Source organism: Pagrus major, chromosome 13 (assembly GCF_040436345.1).
Source record: "Pagrus major chromosome 13, Pma_NU_1.0".
Taxonomy (NCBI): Eukaryota; Metazoa; Chordata; class Actinopteri; order Spariformes; family Sparidae; genus Pagrus; species Pagrus major.
In genome coordinates, this window is record NC_133227.1 from 9,196,213 (window position 1) to 9,215,802 (window position 19,590).

Consider the following 19,590-nt stretch of genomic DNA (forward strand, 5'->3'; position numbering starts at 1 on the left):
ATCTGCTGCGTCTGATCGTTATCAGAGTGAACACACTGAATAATCAGGCAGCAGATTATGGCCTTATGTGTGACAGGGTTCTGTCTTTCCAGCCTTGACAGTTGTACTTTTCTTCTTCTTGTCTCTTTCAATCCTCACCTCTCACTCCCTCCGGCCAGCACTGAATTGCTGGCCCATGATGCAATCCCTCATCCCTGCTAGTTTAGGTTTCCCAGCCAATCACAGCGCGGCAGTAGGAGGGTACGCAGTCAGCTCATGCTAGTAAACAGCAGAGACAGTAGGAGGGACTTTAAATGTGCAGTCCCGCCCTCTGCTGTCATCACTGTTTGGCCTTTTTCAGCGTGTGGAAAAGGGAAAAGCGAGAGAAGGAAAGGGGAAAAGGAAGAGTGGTCAGCAGGGCCGAGGGGGGAAGTGGGCGTGCATGTGTGAGTCAGGGTGTGTGCTGATTCTTTAATGCTGCCATGGAGCCTTCTAGACTGGTCTACTCCACATTTCTGACAGTAGGTAGTCTTTCAGTCAACTCTCTGTGTCTTGTCCTGCATCTGTTCATGTTTGACTTTCAGTGTGAGCTCAGCTGTTACCGGAAAGGAGTGTGTGAGTTTGTACGTTTGTCCAAGCTGTCAGCACATTTTCTTTGTTGCCGTACAGGTGTATGACAGTGAGCAGAGAATAGAAGAGCTGTTTAAGTGTCTCTCTTTCCCTTTTTACCTGCCCTCCTGTTGAACCGCTAAGAGGACATTTAATTTCCCGTCTTGCCTACTCCCTTTTCTCCCCCCATGTGTGTGTTATAAGAGATACACATGAGCTGCGAGGATCCTGTTATACAGTAAAGCAACAGCCGAGGTTCCAGCGCTGAATTAGACAAAGAAAACTGTTACTTTGTGCTCAGTAAAGCCAGCAGTGAATAGACTCATTGTGCATTAACTCCACGGGTGTTGTCACACACAAACATGCTGCACACACACACACTCACAAACAATTAGATACACATGCAAACACTGTAATCCTGAGAGTTTGGGGAATTATTCAGACTAAGGTCACCGGAAACATAAACGCTGTTACTTCTGCACATATAATGGTCTGAGAATTATAACACATTTCATTTTGATGGTTTAAGCTGACAGCTCTGCAGGATGTGTCCTCTCATGAATCATTTTTGGAAGCTTCCCGCAGTCCTGCCTGGGCTTGGTTTTATCCCACCCTGCTGCCTTTAACTGCAGGGCCCCAAATTCAAAATCTGCACGTCCTCACTCACTTTTTTTTTCTTTTGCCTGTCAAGTTAACTGGTCATGGTTACTTTAGAGCGTCGACACTTAGAATCGTGGCCTACTTAGGAGTTGAAGTGGGCATGAATGAAGTTGGGACCATTTCAAAACACTGTCTGTTGAATGCACGTAACTGTAAACATGAACACGAGCACCCTGCCACTCATGTGCATACATGCATGACTGTCACGTGTGTCTGTTGTTGAAGCACGTATGCGTTTTAGGTTTCCCTCAACTTGATAGTAAAGCGGAAACAGACAAGAGAAAAAGACAAGTGCTTTGTTAAAGGACTGTCATGCGTCAAAGGAAATGTTTGAGAAGTTTTTACTGTTCATCCTGAGACTGTGGAGTAATTATTACATTTTAAGTTTATTGTTTGAGTTGTCATTTTAGACAGTAACGTTTATTGTTAAACTGTAAAATATCCTGCCTCCATTATATATTTTTGTCACAAGTGTTTGATAACCACATTTGAGGGATCACTGCAAAATACGTGTGTATATTGGCAGATATATCAATATTGAAATTTTTATTCCCGGTCGGTCGAGCTCTAATTTTAATGAAGTACTGTAGTGAGATGCACTGGTGTACAAATGTTGCGCTCCAAATGTAATGAAACATCATGTTTGTTTGGTACAGATCCCAACAAATGTCACATCATCATGATTTTTTCAGCAAAAATCTAAATTGTGATGCAAATTTTATCATTCCAACTGATCGCCAATCATATAGCAATTATAATAATTGCAATCTGATTTTTTTTTACCATATTGTGCTGACCTGCTCTATAAAATGTCCAAAAATTGTGAAAAATTCTCATTGCAATTTTCCAGAGACCAAATTGACATCTTCAAATTGTTTCTTTTGTCAAACCAAAAAGTCCAAAACCCAAAGACTCTTCATTTACTATCATAAATAACGAAGAAAAGCGGCAAAGTCATGCATTTAAAGGGGCTCTATGCAACATTTTGTATCAATTTACCATGTAGTAATCACCATGTAGTGAGTGGATTGTAATGTGACGTGAAAAATTAGACCTTGCCTGTCTCTCTCAGTTTCCTATATAAGCCTGTGGATGATTTGTTTAAGTTGTTTGATGCTGCTGGACTGTGGATTTCTTCGTAAAGGACTCGGGTCGGATTTTCGGTGAGGATGTGACTTTATTCACTCGAATGCCTCTCACCGCTCTGCTAGCAGACAGCAACAGTAGCTAACGTTAGCTTAGAAATGGAGTCTGCTAACATGTAGAAACAACTGGCTTCCAGCACAACACAGAAGTTCCACAGAACCCCTTTAAGACGCTTGATTTTTGCTTGAAAAATGACTGAGACAATTATCGAAATAGTTGGTTATTCAATTTCTTTCAATCAATGAATCGACTAATAGCTGCAATCTACTCCGAATAGATGGGCTTAGACCTTTTTTTCCATCCAATGTTTAGAGAAAGATTTCTTCTTTGGGATTTATTGGGCTCCAGATTCTTACTGTGATTCACTCAATAAAATGTGTTTTAAAACATAACCAACAGTAAACAAATGGACCCAGGCACAGTCCTAAAACCCCTGGTCTTATTTTAGTTTCACTGTCATTGCCTCCTGGCCTTCCCACTAATACACTTCTAAATTTAGACAGACGTCATTCCAGATGATATTAGTATCAGTGTGTTCTAGTACAGAGAGAAAATGACAGAGAACTGTGAGAACTGTACTGAGGTACACACACATCCTGTGGTTGATCCCTCTTCAGTTCCACGCTCTATTGACAGACATTCAAGCTTCTTTTCATCAGAGACAACTGGATACTCTTGAAGTGCCAGTTTCTAAGCACAGGGTTTTTAGAGAACAATGCACATTTAGATTTAAACAAAACATAAGCTACTTACCGGTAATCATTTCCACCAGACAACCTGCCTGACCCTAAACACAGAGTGAATGTGACATGTTGGTCGTTCTCATGGCTGACAGATTGAGAAGTGACCTGTACCCTCCCAGTCTAGAGATTGTATGTCATTGGATCCTCTATGTGTGTGTGTGTGTGAGAGAGAGAGAGCGTGTGTGAGCGTGTGTGCACAGTGGGCAACAACTGACAATAGGACATGAGCGGAGATGGGACATAGGGGATTGAGTGCTGCATGTATTAGATCCTGCAGTGACAGATGTGCAGACGGGAGGGGGGGATGGAGGATGATGATTACCAGTGCCTGTTTTTTGTGCTCGAGTGTGTGTGAGTGTGTCCCTCTCATTGATTGTGTAATGTTCATAACTACTGTATATCTTAAGCCCAGCCATGTTTGTTTGAGACACATACTGCTATTCGCTCATCCCTGCAATTTGTATGAGCATGTGAGTGCATGTCTGCGTCTGATACATGAATAATACAAGTGCTGACCCACTGAGAAACTACATCGCTGAAGCCAGTTAGCAACCAGAGATAAAAATGGCACTCAGGGTATTAAACAAAGGTGACGATTTTAAGCCGTAGGGCAAGTGAGGTGTAACAAATACATGTTGTCACAGCCAATTGTCACTTTTTTATTTTAAAAAGTCACTGTGTTGATTTTGTTTTTCCACATTTAACACCACATCTTCCCACTTCATTTACACATTCAGCGCATACTGTAGCAATGAGAAGATGCTGTAGTAGCATCTTTTTTACATACCACTGTAATTATTACACCACATGTGTTTGGGCTGGCACTAATTAATGTGAAAGTGGGCCACACTGGAAACAGCATTGGTTTGTGTTGCTAGGCAGAATATCCATACCTTGCAAGCTGTATTTCCATAATGGTTGAGGTTATGTAATGCTTTGGGTCTTCTCAGTTCTGGTAAACTCACAGTTTGTTGGTACTAGTTCACTTGTCACTGACATGTATGTATTGGCATTTATTCAGCGTCTTATTTAAAATGTAAATATGTATTCTAGATGTAGCTTAAACCAGTTTTGCATATTTTGTAACACTTAAAGCAACATTATGTAACCTTTTTACTTTACAACATCAAAATCATGTTGATGGTACAGTGTCTTGTAACAGGGTGAATAGTGTCACCCTATCGCACTATGTAACTTCAGTGAGAGGGTAGGATCACAGCGTTACATAATCTGTGTTTAAAGGCAATATGATCTCTTCTCTGAATTTAAGCAAAAGAGTTTTCAACCACTCAAATAAAAAGCAGGAATATAACTTGCACTTTAAACCACTTTATAACTTGATAAAGTTAACTTGATAACTTGACCATAACGTGGGTCTGGAGAAGACGATTTGTAGGCCCAGGCAACTCTGTAGCACCACATTGCTTCATTTATAATGGTATGTTGGGGACACATTCTACCTTTATCAAAAGAAATGCAACTCCTGCAGTTACAATATTGCCCTTAGCAATTGTTTGGGTAAATTGTGAAGCCCTACTGTAGACAGTTTGCTCTGGTGGTAGATTACAGTATGAACCAAAACAAAGTTTAGCAGTTCTGACACCTCACCAGTGACTTGTAAATATAAACAGAGTGACAAACACAAATAGAAGGAAACATAGACTCTACTCAGCACATTCTGATTTTAGTCACATGTCTCTGTGTGTATACTTGCTGCATAGTGAGGACTGAAACAAGTTTTCTAACCTGCAGAGTGAGGACATCTTGACCTGTCGTCACAACTTCAAAGGGCTGTTTGAAGGTCAAGACTTGGTTTAGGTTATGGTAATGGTTATGGTAATGGTTATGGTAATGGTTATGGTTGGAAGCGTTTGGTTGTGATGTTTAAGGTTAAGGGCAAATGAATGCTTTATGGTAATGAGGGTCCTCAAAAGTATAGAAGTATGTGTGTGTGCATGTAAAGTTTGAGGAGTGTATATTTTTAGAATGTTTTTGTGTACCTATGAGGTCACTAAAGCCTGTTTGAATGCTTTATTGTGGATTGTCTTTTATTTTTCTGCTTTGGCATCAGCTGAGATGTTAATTAAAAGCCAGGCACAAGGCCGTACTGGTTTGTCTACATCTGCTGCTGGCTGTACACTCAGGACTGTTGCATGCTTCTGTTTCACACAGTTCTCTTTCAGCTGGCTTTTGTTCGGCATTAACCCAGAAATAACAATGGACGCGTTTTTTGTGCTAATCAAGGAATTAAACAGCTTTGTTAACTTCGGTTCCTGGTACCTCCTGTCGAAAGTTTGCTGAGCATTAATGGTCCTGAAAGTGACACTCTCAACAAAAGCTTTTATAGACAAAACACAGGCAAACATTCAATGCTTTTTTCTTTGTCTCTCTGCAGGTCTACCGCTGTCATTGTCCGTGGCTTTAAATGTCCTCTGCCATGGCGAAGCACGAGGCTGGGAGCACCAGCCCTGTGGTGCGTCAGATAGACAAGCAGTTTCTGGTCTGCAGCATCTGTCTGGATCACTACTGCAATCCCAAGGTCCTGCCCTGTCTGCACACCTTCTGCGAAAGGTAACTAACATTTGTGCTGTCAACTACAGTGACAACTGGCAAAAGTCCTAATTACCTAACGCTCCCCTCAAGCCAAACCTGACTTAAACCCAAGTCTCCGCACGCCATCTGCTATGTAGCCTGGCCCCCGCAAACAAGGTGGGACAACACATTTTGTTAACATAGCTCTTTCCCCACCAGTACTGATCCTCCTGTCCTATTACTGAAGAATTCTTGTCATATTTACATGTCTCCTAATAGAGGAACCTCATCTATTGCAAATCCCTTCCCTCAATTAAACAGCTCAGAGCACTTCTCCTTACTGGCTCCTGTGGATGAGTGCATTCCTCAGCATCAGGGACTGCAGTCTGAGAAAAGGCTCATTGTTGGGAGACACAATCACAATGACTCAATCTACAGTTCCTCAGAAAGATGACTCCCCCTCAGGCGATTCTTAGTGGGGCCTTTCTGTGCCGAGCAGAGGAGGCTTTTGGAAAGCTTGTTATAGGTCAGGGTGGGAGGATGGAGAATGACGATGGAGGTATGTTGGGAGGCACTGGGATTATGTTACAGACTGGTTTACTTCTAAACCTGCGATCAAACAAATATTTATGGAATAGCCACACAGAGAATGCAATAAATCCTTTTTCCATGCAGTGTGAGGGGCATTTTGCCCACCGGAGGGCAAGTTTAATCCCCGGTTTAACTGGATGGCATGTGATGTGGAGCCCTGCTGAGGTGAACAGATTTTTGTCTGGAGCTATACATGATGTTGCCAGACAGATGTTTTAATACCGCATGGGTTGATGTAGTTTTAGGGGGTTTTAGGTCTGAGCTGGCTAACCCATGCTGGGCCTGGTCTGTTTGGTGGTATTGTGTCTCTTTTAATTTTGCTCCCCCTGTCCTCTTCCTGTAATTATCTGTCATTGGGCACGCAAACTTACAGTACAGCTGCTTCTTGATATCCTAATTGCGTGTGCACTATTAAGAGATCAGGATCATGGGTTTGCTGTGGGTTATGCTACTTTTTAAAATCATGCCAAAACAAATGACATCTTCCTACAATAGAGGCATGTTACGACTTGTGCCCATAGAAGGATTAAGGTAATTGACAAATCAAGAACAAATGAATCCTCCTGTTTTATATCATTGTGAAGAAAAAAAAAAAAAATATATATATATATATATATATATATATATATATACATATATGTATAAACAAAATATATATATATATATATATATATATATATATATATTTATTTACTGTTATTGGACAAATAAAGAAATTCTAGAAAAATGTGATGTCCATTGTTTTACTATTTCCAAACATTTTATAAATCAAGCTCAACAACGTTAAGTTTTCTGTTTCCTTCAAATCGGGAAAGTCTTATATAATAAACTAGAAAACTAGTAATAAACTATAAACTAGAGACTTTTTGTCTTTTTCAAAGAACACTTAAGTATGTTGTGTCTGTAATGGAGATATGAACTCTTATTACGCATTTTCAATATAGTTTGTTTTATCGGAAAAGCAGTGTCTTTTCTTGCGTTAATACCATTTGAAATCTTTAAAAAGCAGTTGCGATGATGGTTTTCATTCTTATACAAATGAGTGACAAGGAAGAGCAAAGGAAACTATACAATGACTACACAATACATGACTTTGATATAAAGTTTCTAAAGTTTTCCGGGTTGTTGTTCCAACTTGAGAGGGCAGTCATTGTGACGAGCAGGGGCTGGCACGTTAGCATGCTAGCTTCAGGTATCTCTGCAACAATACATAGAGGTTATAAAATCAAACTGTTATTTCTTCAAATTCTGTTAGTTATTTTTTTTATGTTGTCAACTAAAATTCTTACATATTACACCTTTAAGGTTACGAACAAGACGGTTTGCATTTATGGCATACATCTTTTGCGTTGACTTTTTATGTGTGTGACTCAACAACTTTTGTCCCCAGGCTGGCACCCCACAAAATAAAATTATGGTTTCACATAAAAGCTGTGACAACGTATTCAAGCAGTCGCAAATGAAGAGATAACTCGCACGACAATGAAAATAATCATTAGCTGTGGCCCCACCGGCGCCCTTTTCACCACATACAGTAACTGTTTGAGCCTGTGCTCCCCAGCTGGTTGTGCGTCAGACAAAGCAACAGTAATTTATCCAGGCCTCAGAGCGCTTCAGTGGTGTTGACACAGCGGTAGGTAGACAGAGACTTTTGTCAAAGCCCTCCGTTGTTCTCAAAAGCTCACGACTGCAGTTTACCGAGGCTTGGTTGTTGCCGGCCTGTGTGGTGCCATAAATTAAACAGAACGGTGTTAGCGTGCAGCCCGAGCAGCTGCCAGACATCCTTGTGTACAACGACAACAGAGGCTTATCCCCGACACTGACCTCAGGTTTCTTGTGGCATTAACAACCAATATAGTGATAACAGAACGTCAGCGCATCACGTGCTGGATGGCAGCCGGGCTGAAGGCCAGGAGTGCGGTGTAATCTGCATATTGCAGCTGAACTTTTGCTGACTGCGGGTTTGGTTGTGGCTTGGGGGTGTCTCATGTTAAATAGATTGCCTCCTGAGGGGCAATTGAACCTGCAGTGTATCCTCATTCTGTAGGGGCCGGTGGGATCGACTGCTGCCAGGATGAGTCAGACCTCCTCAAGCATAAACAAATAGGCAGCACACAAACATATTCTACCTAAAGTCTTCTGTCTCTTTGGGTCTCTGTTAGGCGGACTATTTAGCCAGAGATTCACTTACTGAAAGAGAAAACTTGTGTTTTCTCCTGAGTCTGTGGGTCCTGTGTATTGACTGATTCACACTTTCCCCGTATTTGTTGTGACAGGAGCACTATTTAGGCACTGCCTCTCAATTATAGTGATAAGGTGACAGCTCTCTCCCTCAAGTGTCTCCCTCTCCTTCTATCTCCACTTCATTGGTAAACTGGATGTGACTCAGGAAGATTTTATACACTAATTCCTGCTCTCCTCCTTCCAGTTGTCTCCAGAACTACATTCCCCCGGAGTCTCTGACGCTCTCGTGCCCAGTGTGTCGGCAGACGTCCATCCTGCCGGAGAAAGGAGTCTGTGCTCTGCAGAACAACTTCTTCATCACTAATCTCATGGAGGTGTGACTCTTGATCTGTGTTGTTTTTTTTTAACTCTAGTCAGACACCAATTGCGTGGAATAAAAGACAGAATGCAGATAAAACCAAACAAGGAAGCAAAGATTGTTTAAAACAATTACTGACAGAACTCAAGAGGGAGAGTCTGTGAATGTTTCCTGGTGTAGAACAGAGGGAGGACATGTTTGCAGAATGAGGTAATTGTGGACAGTCCTTTATTCTTCAAGAGGCTTAAATTGAAGGTTATGTGGTTTCTGTCAGGCATGTAGGGCTGATGATTAAGGTTAGAACTGGGGTAGATAAAAGTACAACAAGGATGTTTGTTCTTGTCATGAACGCAACAGCAGACTACAAGGAAATTCAGACAAAGAGAAAAGTATTTATGGGGCATAAAGGTTAATATTGTTATTAATATTAATATTACATATATTGTTACTGTAAAGTCCCCAACCTCACTCTCCCTTGGTTCCATCACCATTCAGCCGTCCACTTTCAGAAATAAGACATAAAAGGAAATGTTTATTGAAACTTGCTCATTAAAAAAGTTTTAAATGTTTTTCACCAGGTCCTTCAACGAGATCCGGAGTGCTCGCGGCCAGAGGCCTGCAGCGTCCTGGAGTCAGTCAGCGCTGCAGCTGCAGGGAAGCCCCTCTGCTGCCCAAACCACGAGGGAAAGGTGAGAAGTTTACCTACCTCTTTTGTTTTTAAGCAATAATAAATGTAAAAGAAACTGATACCTGCAAAGCCCAGCAAGAGTGAACGAGCATTTTTGTCTCCCTCTGCAGGTGATGGAGTTCTACTGCGAGTCGTGTGAGACAGCCATGTGTCTGGACTGCACGGAGGGTGAACACCGGGAGCATGTGACTGTGCCTCTGCGGGACGTCGTCGAACAGCACAAGGCTGTGCTGAAGACACAGCTGGATGCCATACGCAGCAGGTGGGGGCTTGGTACTTTGATGAAGCTTTCAGAATATTTGCTTCACATCAGGTGTTCAAAAGCTTCAACATTTGGCCTAGATTTGGCATCGGCCATCAAAGACCAGGGGTGGAGGAAGTGCTCCGATCTTGTGCTTACGTACAAGAGCAATAGCACCAGTGTTGAAATACTCTGTTACAACTAAAAGTCATGTTTTTAATATTTTACTTATGTAAAAGTATAAAAATATAAGTGTCAAAGTGTGCTTCCAGTACAAAAAGAAGAAGAACTCATTGTGCAGAATAGATTGTTTCTGATTAACGTATGTTATATTATTGGATTATATTTACTGATACATTAATGTGTTCATTTTTCTATGTAGTTTTGGGGAAGAAATTTTAATCTGAAGAGAAAGATCTTCATTGAAAGTTCTTTATGCCTAAACAAACTAAATAAACAAACTCTCTTCCTCCATGACTGAATAAACAAACTGACCTTAAGGACAACACAATGTCATCCTATTTTACTTTGTTTATATGTGGTGGACCCTGCCACCTTTCTAGCTTCAAACAGTGTTCTGGGGACCTTATTTTCCTCTGAGAACAGATTGTTTATTCAGTTATGAAGAAAAAAAAAACATATTTATGAGTTTGTATTATTACCTCATTAATATAAAATATTAAAATTCTGAGTTTGAATTTCTTCTCCATAACTACATAGTGACCCTTTAATGTTGAAGCTGGTTTATAGTAACTACATATGCAGTTAATCTGCTGGGTGTTTTAGGAATTTGTAAAGTTTTATCTTAATCCATAATCTGTAATTGCAGACTTTTAACTTTCAAGACTTTTTATATGCACAAGAACCTTTATAAAACACTGAAGGAAAAGAAAAAACTAAAAAGCACAATAGGTCTCCTTAAATATTCATTTCTTTGTGTTGTGTTTTTTAAAACATTTTTGAAAGAAGTTTCACATTGTGTCCTCTTGCAGGCTCCCTCAGCTAACAGCAGCCATCGAGCTGGTGAGTGAGATCTCTCGCCAGCTGAATGAGAGGAAGAGCGAGGCGGTCGTGGAGATTACCAGTACGTTTGAAGAGCTGGAACGGGCGCTGCATCAGCGCAAGACGGCCCTCATTACAGACCTGGAGAACATCTGCAGCACTAAACAGAAGGCTAGTTGCGTTTTCACACATTCGCATACAAAGAACATGCACTCACTGTGTCAGGTGCGCTTGCATCTTTGCACGCACAGACCTTTTTACAAACAGGTAGTGGAACATGACCTGCCGCATGTCTCACATTCCTGTCAACACACTTCAGCCTGCCGACCTTAATGGTTTTGACTTCTCCGCCCTTCCTCTCTTGCTCTTTTGTGTCCCTTCTTTCCCTTATCTTTCCACTTACCTGAGTGCAGGTCCTGCAGGCTCAGCTCTCATCTCTCCTCCAGGGGAAGGAACATATCCAGAGCAGTTGCAGCTTTACAGAGCAGGCTCTCAGCCACGGGAGTGCAACTGAGGTGGGCTGGCAGACTAATTTGTAACAGCACGCTAACAAACAGGTTACAACACATGTGGGAGTCAGCTATTGAAAGTGCTCCAGTTGTGAAGCAGGATGTGAGCTCATCTTGCAAATGAACTGAATGTTTTGATACTGTAAGAGAATGGCTTACACCGAACAATACGTGTCTCTTGCAAGTGCAGGTGCTGCTTGTTCAGAAGCAGATGAGTGAGCGGGTAACGGCGCTGGCCAGACATGACTTCCCAGAAAGACCACATCAGAATGCACACCTGGACTGTCAGGTAACTACTGTTGTTTATTCTGATAGAAATTATTTGTGACTTATAATCTCAAGATGAAGTTTGTTCTTTAAAAAATGTGGGCCAGCTGTCACTTAAGCTGGGGTCCAATCGTTATAAGAGATTAAAGCAATTTATACGTTATTTTTCCAAAAGAACCTCATAATGACACCTTAAAGGGTTCTTCCGGTATTTTTAAACCAGGGCCCTATTTTTAAATATTTTAGGATCTAAATGACACATACAGTTAACAAGGTCCAAAATGTGGTGGAATTGGTGCAGTAGATCTTCCAGTAGCCCATGTTGTGGCAACAATGGCTAAAACTCCTAAGTAATCATTGAAGGTAATTGCGCCATCAAAGTAAGTGTCTCTGCCACAAACATGCTTGGATTGTGGTCTTACAACATTATTGAAAGGATCCCTACAGAGACAGACTTTTTACTTGAAATGTAAGGTCCTTTTTGTTTATACAGAAACAGTCATTATATCACTCTGTTAAAAACTCCTTTGATAAAAACTGTAATTTTACCTCACAACATGGGAGTTTCCTTGATCAGTGAGACCAGTAGTTATCAAAAGCAGAAATCTTAACCCAGACAAAATCTCATCAAATGGGGTCCCTGGTCTAATTTGTGTCAGTTTTGGGGTCCTTGATGTGTCAAAGTGTGAGAACCACTGGGTCAGACATTTAGAAGAACAATCTCAGCTTTTTGGTGGCAGAAATGAAACTTCTAGTGGACTTACTCCGATAGTTAAAGTTGCACTCGAGGTACTTCGCAGCCTGTTTTGCCAATGCAGGCCGAGGCATCTCCTGGACCAATTCCAAAACACGAGTTATCTACACTCCCAAATATTTAGACAAAGGGCCCAGGTTAAAAAATATGTTATTACCCTATTTCATTGCTCTGGTACTTGCAATATTCTCTCTCCTTTTAACTCTGGTTTGCAGTCCTTAGCTTGATAGATGCTTGATTTTCTTCATCAGCTACAGTTTTGTCCCAGTGGGCAACGGAAACTGACATATAGTGTGTGTGTTGTTTGCTCCAGGTGGAGACTGAAGGTCTGCGACGCTCCATCCAGAACCTGGGTGTTCTCCTCACCACAGCAGCTGTGGCTCACACCTCGGTCGCCACGGGAGAGGGCCTCCGCCACGCAGCGACTGGACAGCACCACACCATCACCGTGACGACAAAAGACAAAGTACCGTCTTAAAATTATTTAGCTGCATATTTCAGTTCAAAGTTCATGGTATTTTCATCATGTTGCTCTATTTCAAGAAGTCAGTTGTTTTAAGGTGGTCGCCAAGGCAATTAAAAAGGATTATTACTATCAAAAACAAATGTGTTAGCAGCTTGTGATGTGTCTGTAGAGGCTACAACAATGTGTATTGTTGTTTTTATTGTCTTCATTTGGTCTGGAATTGAATCAATGACCTCTCTGCAGGATGGGGAGCTGGTGCGGACAGGAAATGCTATTTTAAAAGCTGAGATAACCTCTGCAGACGGGAGTCGGGCTGCAGAGACAGAGATAGCGGACAATAAGAACGGCACATATGAGGTGGGCTACACAGTACGCTCTGAGGGAGAGTACTCTTTCGCTCTGTTGCTGTACGGCCAGCCGATACGCGGCAGCCCCTTCCGGCTGCGGGCGGTCAAGCCCTCAGATGTGCCGCAATCTCCAGACGACGTGAAGAGGAGGGTGAAGTCTCCCAGCGGGACAGGAGGCCACATACGGCAGAAAGCAGTGCGGCGGCCTTCCAGCATGTACAGCACCACCAAGAAGAAGGAGAACCCCATCGAGGATGAGCTCATCTACAGAGTGGGTAAGAAAAATGCCTCGTTCAGGAGAAAAAAGTCCAAATATAATGTAGACCTATGTCATAGTGGGAAAAGCACAACATGTCCTCCATAAAGCAAGCCTACTGGTTGTTTTACATGCTTTTTTAATTAAACTTTTAGATTGACATCTTCTCCTTTAGGCATCTACTGTTTTCATGTCATGCCAGTAGAACACAGAATGAAAATCAGCCTGCTGTGACCTGATGAAGAAGTTGACTTCCATAGAAAACACTATTCACAACCTACAGTATGCAAATAGATAAAAGGCTGAAAACAAATATGGATGTCTAACAGGGAGAATCTAGTAGCTGCCTACTTCCACAGACTATAAATAAATTAAGGTAAAGCGACGTTCTTAATTTGGAGGATTACCTTCCTCAAGCAGGTCTGTCAGGTCTTTGCAAGTTCATGAACCCAAACATGAGTTTATTTGCCTTTTGAAGTCTTATGTTATTGTGTATCAGTGCAAGTATTTTAAGTCCCTAACCACTAGTATGAGCCTTTAAGTACAAGTATTACACACTGAGACAAAGGTGAAAATATCAAATGGCACTTTCACTGACTGTGTTACTATTTATTCGTCAGGTACTCGTGGCAGAGAAAAAGGGGAGTTCACAAATCTGCAGGGAATCTCAGCCTCCAGTAACGGCAGAGTGGTGGTGGCCGACAGTAACAACCAGTGCATACAGGTGAGACGCACACAAAGAGGCATTTAAGTGCAGCCGAGTACAATCACATAGATTAGGAGAATACTGCTGTAGTTCTGGATGAATTGCACTCACAAGGGGCTCTCTGATGGAACTGGTTACAGGTATTCTCCAATGATGGCCAGTTCAAGATGCGCTTTGGGGTCAGAGGTCGGTCTCCGGGGCAGCTGCAGAGACCGACGGGCGTCACTGTGGACATGAATGGTGACATCGTGGTGGCCGACTATGACAATCGATGGGTCAGCATCTTCTCCTCTGATGGGAAGTTTAAGGTGTGATGTCAAGTTTTCTAAAGTAAAAACATCTTACTGCTCCTGAAAGAAAATATATAAAAAGGACATGCTGTACGCTTGTTTAAAAAGTCTTTCTTGTCATTCTTTGCCTTTGTCTTCCTCCCTCGCAGAATAAGATTGGTGCGGGCCGGCTCATGGGTCCTAAGGGTGTGGCTGTGGATAAAAATGGACACATTATCACTGTGGACAACAAGGCCTGCTGCGTCTTCATCTTTCAGTCCAATGGGAAGTTGGTGACTAAGTTTGGAGGCAGGGGGACGTCTGATAGACAGTTTGCAGGTGAGCACAGGGCCTGAATATGAAACAACAGACCACTTGTTAACAGGGAGCTCACAATGACCTCTCTCTCAACTGACTTTACCTGTGAGTGAGGCAGCAGTGTCTACCAGGCTTCCTCATAACATTTCCCATATCTTGCATAATATTTCATAACACAAAACATCATATATATTATTTTGGATTTTTTTTTATTATTCTTGTATTTCAATATCTCAACCAGGTTCATTCTCATTCAACAGATGTCTTCCTCTCCAAAACTGTCCACATAAATACATAACACAAATAACTCTTAACACTCAATATGTGGTTATATATGAATATCTCTGCACACCAGGCCTGAAAATGGGTATAAGGCAGTGACATTAAGCCCAATGACGAACTGTGTGTGTGTTTCTCTTGTCTTTATATCAACACATTACATCACATGCTACATTCTGTTAAAAAGTATAAGCCTGTAAACATTTCCTTGGACGCAAAACCAGGCGATACAGCGCCCCCTGCTTCCTCCCCCACACACTGCGCCTGTGCTGACCGACCTACTCTATTTTCTTCTATGCTTATCCTTTATCTCTGACTACCTATTTTTCTTTCTTTCTGTTTCTTCCTCCTGTTTTTTTCAATCCAGAAAAACTTGGCCCAAACTTTAATAAATCTGGCTCAGTTTTCAGTAAGTACTAAGTGTGGCCTTGCTGCAACCTTAATCCCACAGTGCGGTGCCCTCTGTCTAACCCGACTCCCTGATTATGTGTCTGACCTCCTGACAACCCAAACTGTTGGATCACGCTGTGCCTGTACAATAATAATCACAGATATTCAAGTACAGACATGTTGTAATAATCACCTGCTATTACAATACTCAACATTTTGTCACATTGTGCGTTGTGTTTTTTTGTGTAAATGGTGATTGAAAAGATCAGTGTGAATGATTTCCACTGCTCCGACTTCAGTGCCATGAAACTAACTGAGACAATCAGTATTATTAGAGCTCAGCCAATAAGATTTCTATTCACCCAAATAGCTACCCATGATTCATTTATTGTAAACGTCTATATCTGGGACAACAAGATGTGCTGTTGGGGATTTTAGTAGTGTTCTGACATTCTGAAGAAATGGGGAAACAACTCAAGTTAAAGCATCTAATGCATGAATAGAGTGCCGTCAAAGTACTCCAGGCAAAACAGAACAGCTAACCATCTGATTAAACAAGGTTTTGTAATCACAGCTTTAGGCACCACTTGTTGTAATCTGTGTTTACGGTCTACTAACAGTAAAGGGAATGGTGCAAACTACAGGAATGTGTTTCTTTTTCCACAATAACCTTCTTTTCTCCTCATCTAGGTCCGCACTTTGTTGCAGTGAACAACAAGAATGAAATTATTGTGACCGATTTTCACAATCACTCTGTGAAGGTAAGAGATGCTCCGCTAATGTACTAATGTTGTATTCCTTCATAAAGATATACAGTATGTACATTTTCTGTATTGTTTGGATCAAAGTACGCAACGACATGTTGACAAAATGTTTTCACTGACTTCCTGTCCTAGGTGTACAGCGCGGATGGAGAGTTCTTGTTCAAGTTCGGCTCTCATGGGGAAGGCAACGGCCAGTTCAATGCTCCCACTGGTGTGGCTGTGGACGCCAACGGAAACATCATTGTAGCTGACTGGGGCAACAGCAGAATACAGGTGAGACAGGCTTTACCCAGCCTGCCTGCTGTCAACTTTTTACGGCTCAAGTTATTTTTCCTCAATGCAGCTTGGTTTTTATCAACAGTGAAGTCATATTTAGGTCCCAAAGAAAAAGTTACATAAAACTATGGGAAGTGGCCGATACCAGTTTGATGACTGATAATGTCATATTTTTGTATTCTAAAAATGCAACATGAACATGAACCTTTGTGTTTTTTCCTATTCCAGGTGTTTGACAGCACAGGCTCCTTCTTATCCTACATCAACACGTCAGCAGACCCACTGTACGGCCCCCAGGGCCTCGCCCTCACCTCAGATGGACATGTGGCTGTTGCCGACTCCGGCAACCACTGCTTTAAGGTTTACAGATATCTGCAGTAGGCTGAGGGAAGACATCACCAACACAACTCCTGCTTAGACAAATTAACATCACATATTGCTTTTGGATATAGAGCTGCAGTGTGCCAGCACACTTTACAGTGGCCCCAGGTTCCACAAATCAATTTAGTCTGTATATACTTTTGAAAATGTAACATTCAGAGCTTGTGACCAATAAATTTGAGAAACATAAAAAACCCCAACTCCAACATTTTAAGTGTAATTTAAATTTTTTTATAGATAAAATAAGCTAGGTATCCCAAAAATTACTGCAGGAAGTCACATTCATTCTAGAAGACTATCCTGGTGAAATTAAGCTTCAAAATAAATTAAACTTAAGCAACTAAGGAGTAAAAAATCATGTTATTAACATTAGGTATTTCCTTATTGGGTCACTCATGTTCTGGCCACCTCAAACCCTCAATACCTTAAGTTTTTAACCAAACTTGGAACAAGACGTTTCAGCTCTATTTTTTACAAGTGGGGCCTCAACAGTAGATAGCCTGCCAGTCTAAAGTTGGTGATAGCAATTTTTTGAGTGGCAACACAGATGGGCAACACTCCCAGCAACCAGCAAACAAAGCGAGACACAGAATGATGATGCTTTGTGATTGAACAATGCTCAGGCCTTTCCTTGAACACTGTCGCATGTCTGTGTGTGCTCCAAAAAAATTAAAAATGACCCCGCTGTCACTGCCTTCAATTTCTCATCAGTAAACACAATGCAGACAGGAATGTGTTGTTATTCTCATTCTGCACCTTATCAGTCTGACAGGATCTCTTTTCTTTTTCTCTTTTGAATCATAACATCAGTGATATGCAAGTTTTTTTGTGTTGGTACCCAAAGACAAGCGTCAAGAAGCACAACAGTTAGTGGACAGTTTTTGAACCAGCTCTTTAACATTAAGTTCGGTCCCTTCCAGCTCGTCTTTATCTTCTTTCTTTCCAACCAGAAACAAACTTCTTATATCTAACCCCACTGGTTCTTGCACTTTTGTGTATTCATATCTACAACCTTATGTACTTGTACATATGCATATTTAGGTGTATATATGGATTCGGTGTCCATGTTATTCCACTATATAGCCTACTTATTCCAGCACTTAACGAATCAAGGATTTCAACACTGGAACATGTTAATATAGTGGAGGGTCATGCCAAGTAGTAGCCAGCTGAATGACATCAATGGAGCAAAGTTGTATACACATTATTTGCTGTGTTTTATTTTTTCAAAGGACTTAATTTATTTTTTATTTTATTTTCTACATAATTTGTTCTACAAATTATTTTTCTAATTGGTGCATTTGAACTGTCTCCTCTTTGCCAAACATCGTTGTACATAGGCCTTGTAACTCGTAGCACTGACAGCCGTTCTCTCGTTCGCCTCCTCCCACAGCTCACATCAGTAACTTCTCCTTCTGCCAAAACGTATTGTTGTAAGTTGATGTTGAACATTGCACAAAATACAAATATTATAAGAGTTATATAGTTTGCAAGAGTAATATATGCCTCTGTGTATAGTTATCATTGAACATAATCAAAAAAGTGTACTGTATATTACAATCATATTCTTGTTGTAGCTGAGAAGCACCTTTATCATGGAGTTTTGTATTCATATGTTGGTAAGTTCAGCGCTTTGAAGGTTTTCTGCATAGACGAACACAACACCAGCGAACATGCAGTGACAGCAAGTTTTTCACCTGTGTTTTATGAATAAACTGTCTGATTGATCTGTAATTCGTTCTCTATTTCCATCGGCATTTCCCATTTCATTGGAAAACTCTCTCTAATAATGACAGATTTGACTTTCTCACTCTTTTTAAATTGAACACTGTGTTAGTATTTTTGTTTTTTATGTCTGTCTCTCACCTGTAACTGACCAACTCATATCCGTGTGAAATAAAGGAAGCACATATAAATGAAACACCACATCAACCATCTTGTGAAGCCTACTGTATACTACCAGAGGCCAGTGTTACAAGAATTAATCATTTATGTAATCATGGCAAAGGTATGATTGTAAATATTAAAGAATGACACAATGAACTGTTGTGCAAATTATCTTTTTTGTATAACAAGACTTTAATTAATGCATTCCTTTTTTTCTGTCGAGATGGGAATCTTAATATTCAACTGCCTTTTAAAGTAGATTAGCTATTCTGAGTCCCATCCTGTCAAGCCTTTTTTCTTTGTGAAACGCTCCTGCTCTCTAGTGGCTATTTGAAAAACTGTCAAATTAGCTGCAAACATGGTCAGTTTGTTAAAACATGTAATTTTCTTTATATATCCTTTACTACAAAACACTCAAACATGAGCAGCCATTTCGACTTATATCTTTGGTAGTAGTAATGATGACCTTATTTCTTTAGTCATTTCAATCAGGACAGTGAGTTTTAAATGAATGAATGTTTATTGAAATGTGCACATCAGATGAGAGTCTTTGGCAATCAGGCCCCATTGTACATCCATTTTATTTCAAGTGGGAGGGTGATGGAACCTAGACCTCAGTGTTGGTGATGGGATGGAGATGATGGCTGAAGATCGGGATGTGATTAGGTGGAGGTGAATGGGCTGGAGGAGGGTCACAACAATTTTGCAGTGAAATGACAGCTGACGGCTGACAGCAGCGAAGAGGAGGCACCAGTGGTGTTCAGAGAAATTACCATTACAAATTGTCCCTACACATACTGTGACGAGAAAGGCTGCCAAGCTAATAACAAAGCTAAGAAAAATGGATGGACAAACACAGTTTTTCACACATATTGGCAACTATTGTAACTTTTCCAGGTTGTTAATTTCTTTATGGAGGAAACAAGCACTTAGAGGAAACCCAGAACATATACACTTCACATAGAAACTCTAGTTGAATTTATTTTAT

General features: G+C 41.0%; 1 protein-coding gene across 1 annotated transcript; it reads left to right on the forward strand.

The window, feature by feature from the left end:
- Positions 1 to 447: 447 nt before the first annotated feature.
- trim3b (tripartite motif containing 3b) lies at positions 448 to 18,758 on the forward strand. Its single transcript, XM_073479961.1, has 16 exons — positions 448 to 500; positions 5,533 to 5,708; positions 8,689 to 8,818; positions 9,381 to 9,491; positions 9,601 to 9,752; positions 10,724 to 10,904; positions 11,147 to 11,248; positions 11,433 to 11,531; positions 12,577 to 12,729; positions 12,973 to 13,351; positions 13,953 to 14,056; positions 14,179 to 14,346; positions 14,478 to 14,646; positions 15,985 to 16,055; positions 16,191 to 16,331; positions 16,563 to 18,758. Exons 2-16 carry the CDS (start codon positions 5,563 to 5,565, stop codon positions 16,713 to 16,715), a joined length of 2,259 nt encoding a protein of 752 aa, XP_073336062.1. The 5' UTR covers positions 448 to 500; positions 5,533 to 5,562; the 3' UTR covers positions 16,716 to 18,758.
- The last annotated feature ends 832 nt before the right edge of the window (positions 18,759 to 19,590 follow it).